Source organism: Gorilla gorilla, chromosome 18 (genome assembly GCF_029281585.2).
Source record: "Gorilla gorilla gorilla isolate KB3781 chromosome 18, NHGRI_mGorGor1-v2.1_pri, whole genome shotgun sequence".
Classification (NCBI taxonomy): domain Eukaryota; kingdom Metazoa; phylum Chordata; class Mammalia; order Primates; family Hominidae; genus Gorilla; species Gorilla gorilla.
This window is the reverse complement of record NC_073242.2, coordinates 3,083,262-3,101,546: the sequence shown is the minus strand read 5'-3', so window position 1 is coordinate 3,101,546 and position 18,285 is coordinate 3,083,262. Positions and strand designations below refer to the sequence as shown.

Below are 18,285 nucleotides of genomic sequence, written 5' to 3'. Positions count from 1 at the left end.
TTGTTTTAGGGTCAGGGCCTGGGACCAGGGTTAGGGTTGTTTTAGGGTGAGGTCCAGGGCCCAGGGTTAGGGTTGTTTTAGGGTCAGGGCCTGGGCCCAGGGTTAGGGTTGTTTTAAGTCCAGGGCTCAGGCTTAGGGTTGTTTTAGGGTCAGGGCCAGGGCCCAGGGTTAGGGCTGTTTAGGGTCTAGGGCCAGGGCCGAAAGTTAGGGTTGTTTTAGGGTCAGGGACAGGACCCAGGGTTAGGGTTGTTTTAGGGCCAGGGCCAGGGCCCAGGGTTAGGGTTGTTTTAGGGTCAGGGCCAGGGGCCAGGTTTAGGGTTGTTTTAGGGTCACGGCCAGGTCCCAGGGTTAGGGTTGTTTTAGGGTGAGGGCCAGGGCCCAGGGTTAGGCTTGTTTTAGGGTCAGGGCCAGAGCCCAGGGTTAGGGTTGTTTTAGGGTCAGGGCCCAGGGTTAGGCTTGTTTTAGGGTCAGGGCCCAGGGTTAGGGTTGTTTTAGGGTCAGGGCCAGGGCCCAGGGTTAGGGTTGTTTTAGGGCCAGGGCCCAGGGTTAGGGTTGTTTTAGGGTCGGGGCCCAGGGTTAGGGTTGTTTTCGGGTCAGGGCCCAGGGCTAGGTTTGTTTTAGGGTCAGGGCCCAGGGTTAGGGTTGTTTTAGGTTCAGGCCCAGGGTTAGGCTTGTTTTAGGGTCAGGGCCGAGGTTTAGGGTTGTTTTAGGTTCAGGGCCAGGGCCCATGGTTAGGGTTGTTTTAGGGTTTGGGCCCAGGGTTAGGGTTGTTTTCGGGTCAGGGCCCAGGGCTAGGTTTGTTTTAGGGTCGGGGCCCAGGGTTAGGGTTGTTTTCGGGTCAGGGCCCAGGGCTAGGTTTGTTTTAGGGTCAGGGCCCAGGGTTAGGGTTGTTTTAGGTTCAGGCCCAGGGTTAGGCTTGTTTTAGGGTCAGGGCCGAGGGTTAGGGTTGTTTTAGGTTCAGGGCCAGGGCCCATGGTTAGGGTTGTTTTAGGGTTTGGGCCCAGGGTTAGGGTTGTTTTCGGGTCAGGGCCCAGGGCTAGGTTTGTTTTAGGGTCGGGGCCCAGGGTTAGGGTTGTTTTCGGGTCAGGGCCCAGGGCTAGGTTTGTTTTAGGGTCAGGGCCCAGGGTTAGGGTTGTTTTAGGGTCAGGCCCAGGGTTATGCTTGTTTTAGGGTCAGGGCCCAGGGTTAGGGTTGTTTTAGGTTCAGGGCCAGGGCCCAGGGTTAGGGTTGTTTTAGGTTCAGGGCCCAGGGTTAGGGTTGTTTTAGGGTCGGGGCCCAGGTTTAGGGTTGTTTTAGGGTCAGGGCCCAGGGTTAGGGTTGTTTTAGGGTCAGGTCCAGTGCCCAGGGTTAGGGTTGTTTTAGGGTAAGGGCCCAGGGTTAGGGTTGTTTTACGGTCAGGGCCCAGGTTTATTGTTGTTTTAGGGTCAGGGCCCAGGGTTAGGGATGTTTTAGGGTCAGGGCCCAGGGTTAGGGTTGTTTTAGGGTCAGGGCCCAGGGTTAGGGTTGTTTTAGGGTCTGGGCCCAGGTTTAGGCTTGTTTTAAGGTCAGGGCCCAGGGTTAGGGTTGTTTTAGGGTCAGGGCAAGGGCCCAGGTTTATGGTTGTTTTAGGGTCAGGGCCAGGGCCCAGGGTTAGGGTTGTTTTAGGGTCAGGGCCTGGGCCCAGGGTTAGGGTTGTTTTAAGTCCAGGGCTCAGGCTTAGGGTTGTTTTAGGGTCAGGGCCAGGGCCCAGGTTTAGGGTTGTTTTAGGGTCTAGGGCCAGGGCCGAAAGTTAGGGTTGTTTTAGGGTCAGGGCCAGGACCCAGGGTTAGGGTTGTTTTAGGGTCAGAGCCAGGGCCCAGGGTTAGGGTTGTTTTAGGTTCAGGGCCAGGGCCCAGGTTTAGGGTTGTTTTAGGGTCACGGCCAGGGCCCAGGGTTAGGCTTGTTTTAGGGTGAGGGCCAGGGCCCAGGGTTAGGCTTGTTTTAGGGTTAGGGCCAGAGCCCAGGGTTAGGGTTGTTTTTGGGTCAGGGCCACGGCCCAGGGGTTGGGTTGTTTTTGGGTCAGGGCCAGGGCCCAGGTTTAGGGTTGTTTTAGGGTCAGGGCTAGGGCCCAGGGTTAGGGTTTTTGTAGGGTGAGGTCTAGGGCCCAGGGTTAGAGTTGTTTTCGGGTCAGGGCCAGGGCCCAGGTGTATGGTTGTTTTAGGGTCAGGGCCAGGGCCCAGGTGTATGGTTGTTTTAGGGTCAGGGCCAGGGCCGAGGGTTAGGGTTTTTGTAGGGTGAGGTCCAGGGCCCAAGGTTAGGGTTGTTTTATGGTGAGGGCCCAGGGTTAGGGTTGTTTTAGGGTCAGGGCCCAGGGTTAGGGTTGTTTTAGGGTCAGGGCCCAGGGTTAGGGTTGTTTTAGGGTCAGGGCCCAGGTTAATTTTGTTTTGGGGTCAGGGCCCAGGGTTAGGGTTGTTTTAGGGTCAGGGCCCAGGGTTAGGCTTGTGTTAGGGTCAGGGCCCAGGGTTACGGTTGTTTTAGGGTCAGGGCCCAGGATTAGGGTTGTTTTAGGGTCAGGGCCCAGGGTTACGGTTGTTTCAGGGTCAGGGCCCAGGGTTACGGTTGTTTTAGGGTCAGGGCCCAGGGTTAGGGTTGTTTTAGGGTCAGGGCCCAGGGTTAGGGTTGTTTTAGGGTCAGGGCCCAGGGTTAGGGTTGTTTTATGGTCAGGGCCCAGGGTTAGGGTTGTTTTAGGGTCAGGGCCCAGGGTTAGGCTTGTTTTAGGGTCAGGGCCCAGGGTTAGGGTTGTTTTAGGGTCAGGGCCAGGGCCCAGGGTTAGGGTTGTTTTAGGGCCAGGGCCCAGGGTTAGGGTTATTTTAGGGTCGGGGCCCAGGGTTAGGGTTGTTTTAGGGTCAGGGCCCAGGGCTAGGTTTGTTTTAGGGTCAGGGCCCAGGGTTAGGGTTGTTTTAGGGTCAGGCCCAGGGTTATGCTTGTTTTAGGGTCAGGGCCCAGGGTTAGGGTTGTTTTAGGTTCAGGGCCAGGGCCCAGGGTTAGGGTTGTTTTAGGGTCAGGGCCAGGGCCCAGGGTTAGGGTTGTTTTAGGGTCAGGGCCAGGGCCCAGGGTTAGGGTTGTTTTAGGGTCAGGGCCCAGGGTTAGGGTTGTTTTAGGGTGAGGGCCCAGGTTTAGGTTTGTTTTAGTGTCAGGGCCCAGGGTTAGGGTTGTTTTAGGGTCAGGGCCCAGGATTAGGTTTGTTTTAGGGTCAGGGCCCAGGGTTACGGTTGTTTCAGGGTCAGGGCCCAGGGTTAGGGTTGTTTTAGGGTCAGGGCCCAGGGTTAGGGTTGTTTTAGGGTCAGGGCCCAGGGTTAGGGTTGTTTTAGGGTCAGGTCCTGGGCCGAGGGTTAGGGTTGTTTTAGGGTCAGGGCCCAGGGTTAGGGTTGTTTTAGGGTCAGGGCCCAGGGTTAGGTTTGTTTTAGGGTCAGGGCGCAGGGTTAGGGTTGTTTTAGGGTCAGGGCCAGGGTTAGGGTTGTTTTAGGGTCAGTGCGCAGGGTTAGGGTTGTTTTAGGGTCAGGGCCCAGGGTTAGGGTTGTTTTAGGGTCAGGGCCCAGGGTTAGGGTTGTTTTAGGGTCAGGGCCCAGGGTTAGGCTTCTTTTAGGGTCAGGGCACAGGGTCATGGTTGTTTTAGGGTCAGGGCCCAGGTACAGGGTTGTTTTAGGGTCAGGGCCCAGGGTTAGGATTGTTTTAGGGTCAGTGCCCAGGGTTAGGGTTGTTTTAGGGTCAGGGCCCAGGGTTAGGGTTGTTTTAGGTTCAGGGCCAGGGCCCAGGGTTAGGGTTGTTTTAGGGTCAGGGCCCAGGGTTAGGGTTGTTTTAGGGTCAGGGCCCAGGGTTAGGGTTGTTTTAGGGTCAGGGCCCAGGGTTAGGGTTGTTTTATGGTCAGGGCCCAGGGTTAGGGTTGTTTTAGGGTCAGGGCCCAGGGTTAGGGTTGTTTTAGGGTCAGGGCCCAGGGTTAGGCTTGTTTTAGGGTCAGAGCCCACGGTTAGGGTTTTAGGGTCAGGGCCAGGGCCCAGGGTTAGGGTTTTAAGGTCAGGGCCATGGCCCAGGTTTAGGGTTTTAGGCTCTTGGCCAGGGCCCAGGGTTAGGATTTTAGGCTCAGGGCCAGGGTCCGGGGTTAGGGTTTTAGTCTCAGGGCCCAGGGTTAGGGTTGTTTTAGGTTCAGTGCCCAGGGTTAGGGTTGTTTTAGGGTCAGGGCCCAGGGTTAGGGTTGTTTTAGGGTCAGGGCCCAGGGTTAGGGTTGTTTTAGGGTCAGGGCCCAGGGTTAGGCTTGTTTTAGGGTCAGGGCCCAGGTTTAGGTTTGTTTTAGGGTCAGGGCGAGGGCCCAAGGTTAGGGTTGTTTTAGGGTCAGGGCCAGGGCCCAGGGTTAGGGTTGTTTTAGGGTCAGGGCCAGGGCCCAGGGTTAGGGTTGTTTTAGGGTCAGGGCCTGGGCCCAGGGTTAGGGTTGTTTTAAGTCCACGGCTCAGGCTTAGGGTTGTTTTAGGGTCAGGGCCAGGGCCCAGGGTTAGGGTTGTTTTAGGGTCTAGGGCCAGGGCCGAAAGTTAGGGTTGTTTTAGGGTCAGGGCCAGGACCCAGGGTTAGGGTTGTTTTAGGGTCAGGGCCAGGTCCCAGGGTTAGGGTTGTTTTAGGTTCAGGGCCAGGGCCCAGGTTTAGGGTTGTTTTAGGGTCACGGCCAGGGCCCAGGGTTAGGGTTGTTTTAGGGTGAGGGCCAGGGCCCAGGGTTAGGCTTGTTTTAGGGTCAGGGCCAGAGCCCAGGGTTAGGGTTGTTTTTGGGTCAGGGCCACGGCCCAGGGGTTGGGTTGTTTTTGGGTCAGGGCCAGGGCCCAGGGTTAGGGTTGTTTTAGGGCCAGGGCTAGGGCCCAGGGTTAGGGTTTTTGTAGGGTGAGGTCCAGGGCCCAGGGTTAGGGTTGTTTTCGGGTCAGGGCCAGGGCCCAAGTGTATGGTTGTTTTAGGGTCAGGGCCAGGGCCGAGGGTTAGGGTTTTTGTAGGGTGAGGTCCAGGGCCCAGGGTTAGGGTTGTTTTATGGTGAGGGCCCAGGGTTAGGGTTGTTTTAGGGTCAGGGCCCAGGGTTAGGGTTGTTTTAGGGTCAGGGCCCAGGGTTAGGGTTGTTTTAGGGTCAGGGCCCAGGTTTAGGTTTGTTTTACGGTCAGGGCCCAGGGTTAGGTTTGTTTTAGGGTCAGGGCCCAGGGTTAGGTTTGTTTTAGGGTCAGGGCCCAGGGTTAGGTTTGTTTTAGGGTCAGGGCCCAGGGTTACGGTTGTTTCAGGGTCATGGCCCAGGGTTAGGGTTGTTTTAGGGTCAGGGCCCAGGGTTAGGGTTGTTTTAGGGTCAGGGCCCAGGTTTAGGGTTGTTTTTGGGTCAGGTCCAGGGCCCAGGGTTAGGGTTGTTTTAGGGTAAGGGCCCAGTGTTATGGTTGTTTTAGGGTCAGGGCCCAGGTTTAGTGTTTTTTTAGGGTCAGGGCCCAGGGTTAGGGATGTTTAAGTGTCAGGGCCCAGGGTTAGGGTTGTTTTAGGGTCAGGGCACAGGGTTAGGCTTGTTTTAGGGTCAGGGCCCAGGGTTAGGGTTGTTTTAGGGTCAGGGCCAGGGCCCAGGGTTAGGGTTGTTTTAGGGCCAGGGCCCAGGGTTAGGGTTGTTTTAGGGTCGGGGCCCAGGGTTAGGGTTGTTTCAGGGTCGGGGCCCAGGGCTAGGTTTGTTTTAGGGTCAGGGCCCATGGTTAGGGTTGTTTTAGGGTCAGGCCCAGGGTTATGCTTGTTTTAGTGTCAGGGCCCAGGGTTAGGGTTGTTTTAGGTTCAGGGCCAGGGCCCAGGGTTAGGGTTGTTTTAGGGTCAGGGCCCAGGATTAGGTTTGTTTTAGGGTCAGGGCCCAGGGTTACGGTTGTTTCAGGGTCATGGCCCAGGGTTAGGGTTGTTTTAGGGTCAGGGCCAAGGGTTAGGGTTGTTTTAGGGTCAGGGCCCAGGGTTAGGGTTGTTTTAGGGTCAGGTCCAGGGCCCAGGGTTAGGGTTGTTTTAGGGTCAGGGCCCAGGGTTAGGGTTGTTTTAGGGTCAGGGCACAGGGTTAGGTTTGTTTTAGGGTCAGGGCATAGGGTTAGGGTTGTTTTAGGGTCAGGGCCAGGGTTAGGGTTGTTTTAGGGTCAGTGCCCAGGGTTAGGGTTGTTTTAGGGTCAGGGCCCAGGGTTAGGCTTGTTTTAGGGTCAGGGCCCAGGGTTAGGGTTGTTTTAGGGTCAGGGCCCATGGTTAGGGTTGTTTTAGTGTCAGGGCCCAGGGTTAGGGTTGTTTTAGGGTCAGGGCCCAGGGTTAAGGTTGTTTTAGGGTCAGGGCCCAGGGTTAGGCTTGTTTTAGGGTCAGGGCCCACGGTTAGGGTTTTAGGGTCAGGGCCAGGGCCCAGGGTTAGGGTTTTAAGGTCAGGGCCATGGCCCAGGTTTAGGGTTTTAGGCTCTTGGCCAGGGCCCAGGGTTAGGATTTTAGGCTCAGGGCCAGGGTCCAGGGTTAGGGTTTTAGGCTCAGGGCCCAGGGTTAGGCTTGTTTTAGGGTCAGGGCCCAGGTTTAGTGTTGTTTTAGGGTCAGGGCCCAGGGTTAGGGATGTTTTAGGGTCAGGGCCCAGGGTTAGGGTTGTTTTAGGGTCAGGGACCAGGGTTAGGGTTGTTTTAGGGTCAGGGCCCAGGGTTAGGCTTGTTTTAAGGTCAGGGCCCAGGGTTAGGGTTGTTTTAGGGTCAGGGCCAGGGCCCAGGGTTAGGGTTGTTTTAGGGTCAGGGCCAGGGCCCAGGGTTAGGGTTGTTTTAGGGTCAGGGCCTGGGCCCAGGGTTAGGGTTGTTTTAAGTCCAGGGCTCAGGCTTAGGGTTGTTTTAGGGTCAGGGCCAGGGCCCAGGTTTAGGGTTGTTTTAGGGTCTAGGGCCAGGGCCGAAAGTTAGGGTTGTTTTAGCGTCAGGGCCAGGACCCAGGGTTAGGGTTGTTTTAGGGTCAGGGCCAGGTCCCAGGGTTAGGGTTGTTTTAGGCTCAGGGCCAGGGCCCAGGTTTAGGGTTGTTTTAGGGTCACAGCCAGGGCCCAGGGTTAGGCTTGTTTTAGGGTGAGGGCCAGGGCCCAGGGTTAGGCTTGTTTTAGGGTTAGGGCCAGAGCCCAGGGTTAGGGTTGTTTTTGGGTCAGGGCCACGGCCCAGGGGTTGGTTTGTTTTTGGGTCAGGGCCAGGGCCCAGGTTTAGGGTTGTTTTAGGGTCAGGGCTAGGGCCCAGGGTTAGGGTTTTTGTAGGGTGAGGTCCAGGGCCCAGGGTTAGGGTTGTTTTCGGGTCAGGGCCAGGGCCCAGGTGTATGGTTGTTTTAGGGTCAGGGCCAGGGCCGAGGGTTAGGGTTTTTGTAGGGTGAGGTCCAGGGCCCAGGGTTAGGGTTGTTTTATGGTGAGGGCCCAGGTTTAGGGTTGTTTTATGGTCAGGGCCCAGGGTTAGGGTTGTTTTAGGGTCAGGGCCCAGGGTTAGGGTTGTTTTAGGGTCAGGGCCCAGGTTTAGGTTTGTTTTGGGGTCAGGGCCCAGGGTTAGGGTTGTTTTAGGGTCAGGGCCCAGGGTTAGGCTTGTGTTAGGGTCAGGGCCCAGGGTTACGGTTGTTTTAGGGTCAGGGCCCAGGATTAGGGTTGTTTTAGGGTCAGGGCCCAGGGTTACGGTTGTTTCAGGGTCAGGGCCCAGGGTTAGGGTTGTTTTAGGGTCAGGGCCCAGGGTTAGGGTTGTTTTAGGGTCAGGGCCCAGGGTTAGGGTTGTTTTAGGGTCAGGGGCAGGGCCCAGGGTTAGGGTTGTTTTAGGGTAAGGGTCCAGGGTTAGGGTTGTTTTAGGGTCAGGGCCCAGGTTTAGTGTTGTTTTAGGGTCAGGGCCCAGGGTTAGGGATGTTTTAGGGTCAGGTCCCAGGGTTAGGGTTGTTTTAGGGTCAGGGCCCAGGGTTAGGCTTGTTTTAGGGTCAGGGCCCAGGGTTAGGGTTGTTTTAGGGTCAGGGCCAGGGCCCAGGGTTAGGGTTGTTTTAGGGCCAGGGCCCAGGGTTAGGGTTATTTTAGGGTCGGGGCCCAGGGTTGGGGTTGTTTTAGGGTCAGGGCCCAGGGCTAGGTTTGTTTTAGGGTCAGGGCCCAGGGTTAGGGTTGTTTTAGGGTCAGGCCCAGGGTTATGCTTGTTTTAGGGTCAGGGCCCAGGGTTAGGGTTGTTTTAGGTTCAGGGCCAGGGCCCAGGGTTAGGGTTGTTTTAGGGTCAGGGCCAGGGCCCAGGGTTAGGGTTGTTTTAGGGTCAGGGCCAGGGCCCAGGGTTAGGGTTGTTTTAGGGTCAGGGCCCAGGGTTAGGGTTGTTTTAGGGTGAGGGCCCAGGTTTAGGTTTGTTTTAGTGTCAGGGCCCAGGGTTAGGGTTGTTTTAGGGTCAGGGCCCAGGATTATGTTTGTTTTAGGGTCAGGGCCCAGGGTTACGGTTGTTTCAGGGTCAGGGCCCAGGGTTAGGGTTGTTTTAGGGTCAGGGCCCAGGGTTAGGGTTGTTTTAGGGTCAGGGCCCAGGGTTAGGGTTGTTTTAGGGTCAGGTCCTGGGCCCAGGGTTAGGGTTGTTTTAGGGTCAGGGCCCAGGGTTAGGGTTATTTTAGGGTCAGGGCCCAGGGTTAGGTTTGTTTTAGGGTCAGGGCACAGGGTTAGGGTTGTTTTAGGGTCAGGGCCAGGGTTAGGGTTGTTTTAGGGTCAGGGCGAGGGCCCAGGGTTAGAGTTGTTTTAGGGTCAGGGTCAGGGCCCAGGATTAGGGTTGTTTTAAGGTCGGGGCCAGGGCCCATGGTTAGGCTTGTTTTAGGATCAGGGCCAGGGCCCAGGGTTAGGCTTGTTTTAGGGTCAGGGCCAGGGCCCAGGGTTAGGGTTGTTTTCGGGTCAGGGCCAGGGCCCAGGGTTAGGGTTGCTTTAGGGTCAGGGCCATGGCCCAGGGTTAGGGTTGTTATAGGGTCAGGGCCAGGGCCCAGGGTTAGGGTTGTTTTACGGTCGGGGCCCAGGGTTAGGGTTGTTTTAGGGTCGGCGCCCAGGGTTAGGTTTCTTTTAGGGTCGGGGCCCAGGGTTAGGGTTGTTTTAGGGTCGGGGCCCTGGGTTAGGCTTGTTTTACGGTCAGTTCCCAGGGTTAGGCTTGTTTTATGGTCGGGGCCCAGGGTTAGGCTTGTTTTAGGGTCAGGGCCAGGGCCCAGGGTTAGGGTTGTTTTACGGTCAGGGCCAGGGCCGAAGGTTAGGGTTGTGTTTGGGTCGGGGCCAGGGCCCAGGGTTAGGGTTGTTTTAGGGTCAGGGCCAGGGCCCTGGGTTAGGTTTGTTTTTGGGTCAGGACCAGGGCCCAGGGTTAGGGTTGTTTTAGGGTCAGGGCCAAGGCCCAGGTGTAGGGTTGTTTTAGCTTCAGGGCCAGGGCCCACGGTTAGGCTTGTTTTAGGGTCAGGGCCAGGGCCCAGGTTTAGGGTTGTTTTTGGGTCAGGGTCAGCGCCCAGGGTTAGGTTTGTTTCAGAATCAGGGCCAGGGCCCAGGGTTAGGGTTGTTTTAGGGTCAGGGCCAGGGCGCAGGGTTAGGGTTGTTTTAGTGTCAGGGGCAGGGCCCAGTGTTAGGGTTGTTTTAGGGTCAGGGCCAGGGCCCAGGGTTAGGGTTGTTTTAGGGTCAGGGCCAGGGCCCAGGATTAGGGTTTTAGGCACAGCCCCAAGGCCCTGGGTTAGGGTTTTAGGCTCAGGGCCAGGGCCCAGGGTGAGGGTTTTAGGCTCAGGGCCCAGGGTTAGGGTTGTTTTAGGGTCAGGGCCCAGGGTTAGGGTTGGTTTAGGGTCAGGGCCCAGGGTTAGCGTGATTTCCAGGAAGTGACCTCACAGTGACTCAAGCTACCACTTACTGTTGATTGTGACACAATGCCAGCTGAGGCACATGCCTTGGGAGCTAAATGGTTGTTGCCCTTGACTACTATGAGGAGTGGTGTGGGAAGGGTCGCTTTGGATGCACTTGAGCAGGGTTCCCCTACCCCTGAGCCATAGAGCCGTAAGGAGCCACACAGCGGGTGAATGGTGTCGAGTGAGGGAGTGAGGGAAGCTTCGTCTATATTTACAGCCACTCCCCTTTGCTCACATTCCCGCCTGAGCTCCACCTTCTCAGATGAGCAGCAGCATTAGATTCTCATAGGAGAACGCACCCTGTTGTGAACCGTGCATGTGAGGGATCTAGGTTGCCCTGTTCTTATGAGAATCTAATACCTATTGATCTGTCACTTTCTCCCATCACGCTCAGGTGGGACCATCCAGTTTCAGGAAAACAAGCTTAACACGCCCACTGATTCTACATTATGGTGAGTTCTATGACTATTTTATTATATATTCCGGTGTAATAATGGAAATGAAGTGCCTAATAAACGTAAATGTGCTTAAATCTTTTGGCCCAGCTCCTACCTCCCGGCAGCCTCGCCAGGCCCAGAACTCTCTCCAGTCAGCCTCTACAGACCAAGCTCATGACTCACAATGGCCTATTGAGGCCCATACCCTACCTCACGGCAGTCTCCGCAGATGAGCCTACTGCCTCACAACAGCCTCCACAGGCACAGCTCCATCGTTACAATGGCCTCTTTAGACCCAGCTCCTGCCTCCCAGCCTTCTCTCCAGGCCCTGAACTTTCTCCGTAAGTTGAGGTAGCTGGGACTGTAGGTATACATGACGATACTTGGCTAATTTTTAAATTGTTTTGCAGACATGGGGTCTCACTTTGTTGGCCAGGCTGGTGTCAAACTAATGGCCTCAAGTGACCCTTCCACCCCTGCCTCCCATCCTCGAGGTATGTGCCACCACAAGGAGCACTTGTTCAATTTTCTAAAGAAAAAATTTCTAAAGTAAGGCTGTGGGATGATGGCAGGAAGATAAAAGAAAAACAGAAGAATAAGTTAAAATGACTTATTCACACATATTCTTTTGACAGCAAGAAGAACTTTTAGTATATACATTCCTTACAAACAAACAAACGGCAGATAAACAATGTTGTATAGGAACTTCAACACACACTGTACAATATTCCCACTTTGCTGACATAAGTTATGGAAATTTCGTGGTTTCCTTGAGTGTTGCTACCAGTATTTTGCTTCTCTGATGATTTTTATCAACTTCCTCATCTGTTAACTTCTCTCCAAAGTATGTCATGGCACGACATACTGCCGCTGCACGAACACGGCCAGTGTCGTCCTGTTAAACATGTAGAATGCTTTCCTAATTTCTCTTTTTACTCTCTGTCTTTGTGTTCTGCATTTTCCTTACTTTTATTGTCAGAAACTCCAGAAAGTCAATCGTACTAATTTATCACGATTTGCTTTATTAATTTATACTTTGCTTATATGGAATTTTGCCCAACAGACCTCATTACAATTTCTAACCTGTTTTATTTTGTTTTTTTTTTTTTCTGAGACAGGGTGTCCCTCTGTTGTGCAAGGCTGGAGGGTAGTAGTGCTATCGCAGCTGACTGCAGCCTCAACCTTCCAGGCTGAAGCGATCCTCCCATCTCAACCTCCCACGTGGCTGAGACTACAGGTGCTTGCCTCTATGCCCACCTAATATTTGGTATTTTTGTATACGTGGATTCCAGAGGGGTGACAGCGAAACGTGAGTAAGCATGGATTTTGGTATATGCAGAGATGGGGGTCTGTAACTAATTCTGTATACTGAGGGACGGCAACTGTATATGTTTTTACAATTACGCTGTAGGATGCATACTGTTGCATAGCCTTGAAAATAATAATTTTTAATGGAGTGGAAGAATAATAATAATATTGTTAAAAGTAGCAGCTGGCCAGGTGTGGTGGCTCACACTGGTAATCGCAACACTTTGGGAGGCTGAGGCAGGAGGATGGCTTGAGGCCAAGAGTTTGCGATAGGCCTTGGAAACAAAGGGGGAGTCACCATCCCTACAGAAAAATACATGAATTAGCCTAGTGTGGTGGCACGTTCCTGTAGTCCCAGCTACTTGGGAGGCTGAGGTGGGAGGATCACTCAAGCCCAGGGAGGCTGAGACTGCAGTGAGTCATGATCAGGCCTCTGCACTCCAGCCTGGGTGACAGAGTGAGACCCTGTCTCAAAACAACAAAAAAGTAGCAGCTAACATCAACTGACCTTTTATACCAGGTGCCTATTGATACCATAGTTTAATTTGTTAGAACTGTTTCTTATTTCACTTACCAACTCTGTCTTCAGTTACTCCCAGATTTTTACTGTGTGTGTACAGATGACCTTTTGTTTAGATTGAATTGTCTCCCCAGAAGTAAGATTACTGTGAGTCATGGTGAATGGACATTCTCATTACCCTTGATGTAAATTGACAGGGTTTTGGGTGCCTCCCAGCTATAATCTTAGCACTTTGGGAGGCTAAGAGAGGAGGATTGCTTGAGGCCAAGAGTTGGAGGAGGCAGTATGGCAGTATGGTGAGACCCTGTCTCCATTATTTTAAAAAATTGACAAGCTTTACCCGGGAAGGCTTATACACAATTTAAACACCCCTCATAGTATAAGAAAGTGCCCATTTCACTGCACCTTTGCCAGCACAGGGTATTATAATTTAGTAAGTCATTTTTTGTTTGATTATTTTAAATAGATAAAAGACCTCATATTACTTTACTTGTCACATTTCAACATCTTTCCTTAGCTTATTAGCTCTATCTCTTTTCTGTCTGTAAATGGTTGTTGTTGTTTTGTTCTTTGAGACAGGGTCTTGCTCTGTCACCAGGCTGGACTGTAGTGGCATAATCATGCCTCGCTGCAGCCTTGACCTCCCAGGCTCAAACTTCAGCATTCCGAGTAGCTGGGACTACAAGTGTGCACCACCACTCCCAGCTAACTTTTTTCTTCTTTTGGATAGAGACAGGTTCTCACTGTGTTGTCCAGACCGGTCTCTAGCTCCTGGCCTTAAGCAATCCTCCTGCATTAGCTTCTCAAATTGCTGGAATTTCAGGCATGAGCCACCATGCCTGGCCTGGGCTAGTCCTGTATTCTCTAGAGTTCTCTTTACTTTGTGCTAGCCAATCTCTCATTATGCTGTTCACCTGTTATAATAAATAATTCTCCGTATTAAATTTTACCACTTTAAACTTTTGAGTGGTTTATGCTTCCTGATTGGACTCTGACTAATATGTTAGGAAGGGTCCCAGGAGATAAACCCACACAGATGGGATTTGGGCATAGGTTTGGTTTCCCAGGGGGCAGTGCTGAGCTCTTTGCCAGTGGGAAATGGGATGCTGGTGATTTCCAGGAAGTGACCTCACAGTGACTCAAGCTACCACTTACTGTTGATTGTGACGAAATGCCAGCTGAGGCACATGCCTTGGGAGCTAAGTGGTTGCTGCCCTTGACCACTATGAAGACTGGTGTGGGAAGGGTCGCTTTGGATGCACTTGAGCAGGTGTCCCCAACCCCTGAGCCATGGAGCCGTAGGGAGCCACACAGCAGGAGGTGAGTGGTGTCGAGTGAGGGAGTGAGGGAAGCTTCGTCTGTATTTACAGCCACTCCCCTTTGCTCACATTCCCGCTTGAGCTCCACCTTCTCAGATGAGCAGCAGCATTAGATTCTCATAGGAGAACGCACCCTGTTGTGAACCGTGCATGTGAGGGATCTAGGTTGCGCTGTGCTTATGAGTATCTAATACCTATTGATCTGTCACTTTCTCCCATCACGCTCAGGTGGGACCATCCAGTTTCAGGAAAACAAGCTTAACACACCCACTGATTCTACATTATGGTGAGTTGTATAATTATTTTATTATATATGGGATATATAATATGTATATATATTTATATATATGTAATAATGGAAATAAAGTGCCTAATAAATGTAAATGTGCTTAAATCTTTTTAAGCAGATTCTTCAGGCCCAGCATCTGCCTCACTGTGGACCCCCCAAGCCAAGCTCCCAACCTTTCAGCAGCTTCTACACACCCAGCTCCCGCCTGCCAGTGGCCTCTTCAGGCCCATGGGGCTCATTCCTCACAACAGCCTTTCCAGTCCCAGTTTTTCCCTTCCGGCGGCCTCTCCGGGCTGAGAACCTCCTCAAGTCGGCCTCTCCAGACCCACTTGCACCCTCCAGGCGTCCTCTCCGGGCCAAGCTCCTCTTCCTGGCTGCGTCTCCAGGCCTGACTCCTGCCTCTCAACAACCTCTTTGGACTCAGTGCCTACCCATCTCCTGGCGTCCTTGGTCGGCCCACAGCTTCATCAAGCCAAGCTCCCCAGGCCCAGGTCAGGCCTCACGGTGCCCCCTCCACGATGAGCTCCTGCCCTCCAATGGCACCTGCAGGCCCCAAATGGTCTCCGGTCGGTGGGCTCCTCCACGCCAAGCTTGGGCCTCCCGGTGACCTCTGCAGGCCCAAGTTGTCCTGAAGTCGGCATCTCCCGGCCGTGCCTCCCAGCAAGTAAGCAAGCTCTTTTGGCTCAACTCCTGCCCAGCTCCCAACCGCCTTTGTAGGTCCCGAACTTTCTCCAGCCAAGTTCTTTGGGCCTCATTCCTGCCGCCCGGTGGCCTGTACGGGCCCAGCAATGGTTGGAGAACGGCCTCTGCAGGTCCCGCTCTTGCCTCCCAGGGGCCTCTCCAGGCCCAGCTCTTGCCCTCACGGCGGCCACCCGGGGCCAAGTCCCTGCCTGCCTCCCAGCAGCCCTCATGCGGCCCAGCTCCTCCCTCACGGTGGCCTGTTGATGCCCATGCCTCTGGTACCCTGCCCAGAGGCATGAGCCCCTGCCACACACTGGCTCCTCCTATGCTGAGAGAGGTCAGCGTGAGCCCTTGCCTCACACCGGCCCCTCCCACGCTGAGAGAGGTCAGCGTGAGCCCCTTGCCTCACACCGGCCCCTCCCACGCTGAGAGAGGTCGGCGTGAGCCCTTGCCTCACACCGGCCCCTCCCACGGTGAGAGAGGTCAGCGTCAGCCCCTTGCCTCACACCGGCCCCTCCCACGCTGAGAGAGGTCGGCGTGAGCCCTTGCCTCACACCGGCCCCTCCCACGGTGAGAGAGGTCAGCGTCAGCCCCTTGCCTCACACCGGCCCCTCCCACGCTGAGAGAGGTCGGCGTGAGCCCTTGCCTCACACCGGCCCCTCCCACGCTGAGAGAGGTCAACGTGAGCCCCTTGCCTCACACCGGCCCCTCCCACGGTGAGAGAGGTCAGTGTGAGCCCTTGCCTCACACCGGCCCCTCCCACGGTGAGAGAGGTCAGCATCAGCCCCTTGCCTCACACGGGCCCCTCTCACTCTGACAGAGGTCAGCCTGAGCCCTTGTCTCACACCGGCCCCTCCCACGCTGAGAGAGGTCGGCGTGAGCCCTTGCCTCACACGGGCCCCTCTCACTCTGACAGAGGTCAGCCTGAGCCCTTGTCTCACACCGGCCCCTCCCACGCTGAGAGAGGTCAACGTGAGCCCCTTGCCTCACACCGGCCCCTCCCACGCTGAGAGAGGTCAACGTGAGCCCCTTGCCTCACACCGGCCCCTCCCACGCTGAGAGAGGTCAGCGTGAGCCCTTGCCTCACACCGGCCCCTCCCACGCTGAGAGAGGTCGGCATGAGCCCCTTGCCTCACACGGGCCCCTCTCACTCTGACAGAGGTCAGCCTGAGCCCTTGTCTCACACCGGCCCCTCCCACGCTGAGAGAGGTCAGCCTGAGCCCTTGCCTCACACCGGCCTCTCCCACGCTGAGAGAGGTCAGCCTGAGCCCTTGCCTCACACCGGCCCCTCCCACGCTGAGAGAGGTCAGCCTGAGCCCTTGCCTCACCCCGGCCCCTCCCACGCTGAGAGAGGTCAGCGTGAGCCCTTGCCTCACACCGGCCCCTCCCACGCTGAGAGAAGTTGGCGTGAGCCCTTGCCTCACACCAGCCCCTCCCACGGTGAGAGAGGTCAGCGTCAGCCCCTTGCCTCACACTGGCCCCTCCCATGCTGAGAGAGGTCGGCGTGAGCCCTTGCCTCACACCGGCCCCTCCCACGCTGAGAGAGGTCAGCGTGAGCCCCTTGCCTCACACCGGCCCCTCCCACGCTGAGAGAGGTCAGCGTGAGCCCTTGCCTCACACCGGCCCCTCCCACGCTGAGAGAGGTCAGCGTGAGCCCCTTGCCTCACCCTGGCCCCTCCCACGCTGAGAGAGGTCGGCGTGAGCCCTTGCCTCACACCGGCCCCTCCCACGGTGAGAGAGGTCAGCGTGAGCCCCTGCCTCAACAGGCCACCGTGAGGGAGGAGCAGGGTCGCACGCGGGCTGCTGTGAGGCAGGCAGCGACTTGGGCCTGGGAGGTCGTGGTGGGGTGAGAGCTGGGCTTGGAGACTCCCCTGGGAGGCAACAGCAGGGCCTACAGACTCTGTTCTCCAGCCGGAGCTGGGACTGTTCAGGTACTGGGAGGTGGGATGTGGGTCTGAAGAGCTTGGTTGCAGAAACTTCGGGGTCTACAAACGCAGGCGGGAGCTGAGCCAAAAAAGCTTGTTTGCTGGGAGGTGGGAGATGCAGTCAGGAGAAACAGCTGTGCCTGCAGAGGCCGCCATGCGGGAGGTGGAGGCCGGGCCTCCTCAAATCGGCCTCTCCAGACCCACTTGCAGCCTCCCGGCATCCTCTCCGGGCCCAGCTCTTCCTCCCGGCTGCGTCTCCAGGCCTGACTCTGGCCTCCCAACAACGTCTTTGGACTCAGCTCCTGCCCAGCTCCCAGCAGGCCCAAGTCGTCGTCAAGTCGGCCTGGAATTGGGCCCAGAAGAGCAGCAAGTCGGCCTCCCCGGGCCCAGCTCCGTCCTCTCGGCGGCCTCTCCAGGTGCAAAACTTCCTCGAGTCAGCCTCTCCAGGCCCGGCTCCTCCTGCCTCCCAGTGGCCTCTTTCAGCCCAGACCAGCTCATGGCTCTTGGCGGCCTTCCCAGGCCCCGCTTTTGACTTTTGGTGGCCTCTTCAGGCCCAGAACTTGACCTCCAGTGGGCCTTTGCAGGCCCGGCCTCCTGCCTCTCGAAGGCCTGCACGGGCCCGGACTCACAGCGGACTCACAGCGGACTCTCCATGCCCAGCTAGCTCTCGCCTCATTGCGGCCTCCCGAGTCCAAAGCTCCTGCCTCTCGGCCGCTTCGGCAGGCCCAGCTCCCGCCTGCCAGTGGCCTCTTTAGGCCCAGCTCATTCCTCACAACGGCCTTCCCAGGCCCCGTTTTTCCCTTCTGGCAGCCTCTTGGCCTCTAATTTGTTTATCTTTTGTGTATAAATCCCAAAATATTGAATTTTGGAATATTTCCACCATTATGTAAATATTTTGGTAGGTGATTTATTTGGGGTGAGTTTCTGCACCAAGCCCGAATTTTTTATTTTATTTTCCTTATTATTTGGTGTTAAACAGGTTTAATGACGGTCATGGCAACTGTTTGGCACAATGAAAAATATCGCCCATGATCAACGTGTTCTGTTCTGGGGAAGGGGGCAAAGGCAGGGTGAATCACTTTCTTAAAAAGTATAGCTCAAGTTGGGAGTGCAGAGGGAATGGGGAGAAAACCCTCCCGCTGCCTGTGTCGAAGTGCAGGAGCCCCCACTCCCATACTCACCTGAGTCCAGCCCCTCTGGGGAAAGAAGGGGTGCATGAACTCCCCCTAGTCCACAGGTACCTTCCTGTGGCCCAAGGCCCTCTTCACACTCCATCTTGTAGCCCCAACAGGAGCTATTTTCCGAAAAGTGAAAAGCTCTGAAGGTCCCACAATTCATGGTATGTACACCTCCCTCACCAGGGGCTGCAAAGTGGCCTGGAGCTCCATACTGAGTAGAAGTCTTTGGGCCAGAGTCAGCATCTGGCTGACGGTCCGGATATCCTGGTTGGAGTGACCCTGGTGCACCCTGCCAGGGCCTGGTGCCGCTTGCTGAAGATCATGACCGCCACTCATGGGCCACCGATGTGGTCCTTGTCCCATTTGTTGGGGCTGCATCCATCCTTCTCAGAAGATGAGTCCTGTTCCTTGCGCAGGGCACTGAGGGACTGGGCCTGACATCATCTGAGTGGTAGAGGCAACTGGGTGTCAGGAGACATGATGGAGAGGAAAGCATCATCATGGTCATTCTCTGTCTCACTGTCCAGCAGGGACTCCCCTGAGGGGCCCAGGGCTCCTCCTCCATGGTGGGAGGTGAGCTTTTAACAGGTTCCACCACCCCCAAAGTGTGTGGGGTTGCGGGCCCTGGGCTTTCAGGGCAGGTGGCTCCAGGGGGCCGCCCAGGGTCAACACTCCCTGTGCCACCTGGTGGATGCTCATGAGCAACAGCTGCCAACTTGGCAGGTTGTTTTCTCTGGTTGGAGGCCACTGAGTAACTGGCAGGTTGCTGGGCCTCGTGTGGCTGCAGGGAGGGG

At 55.6% G+C, this 18,285-nt stretch overlaps 1 protein-coding gene across 5 annotated transcripts; it reads left to right on the top strand.

Annotated features, from left to right (window-relative positions):
- Positions 1-8,000: 8,000 nt before the first annotated feature.
- Positions 8,001-17,345, top strand: LOC134757481 (decreased expression in renal and prostate cancer protein-like). 5 transcript variants are annotated; one of them, XM_063699821.1, is made up of 6 exons: positions 8,001-10,286; positions 10,380-10,612; positions 11,390-11,584; positions 13,647-13,704; positions 13,826-15,016; positions 15,065-17,345. In XM_063699821.1, exon 1 carries the CDS (start codon positions 8,768-8,770, stop codon positions 9,809-9,811), a length of 1,044 nt encoding a protein of 347 aa, XP_063555891.1. In that variant the 5' UTR covers positions 8,001-8,767; the 3' UTR covers positions 9,812-10,286; positions 10,380-10,612; positions 11,390-11,584; positions 13,647-13,704; positions 13,826-15,016; positions 15,065-17,345. The 5 variants fall into 5 exon arrangements, with proteins under 5 accessions (XP_063555891.1, XP_063555887.1, XP_063555888.1 ...); XM_063699817.1 differs by having other exon boundaries at positions 11,390-11,580; positions 13,826-17,345; XM_063699818.1 differs by having other exon boundaries at positions 13,826-17,345.
- The last annotated feature ends 940 nt before the right edge of the window (positions 17,346-18,285 follow it).

Excerpts from the sequence above, each read along its gene's own strand:
- LOC134757481 (XM_063699822.1), top strand. The coding sequence starts at position 8,768 with ATGGTTAGGCTTGTTTTAGGATCAGGGCCAGGGCCCAGGGTTAGGCTT.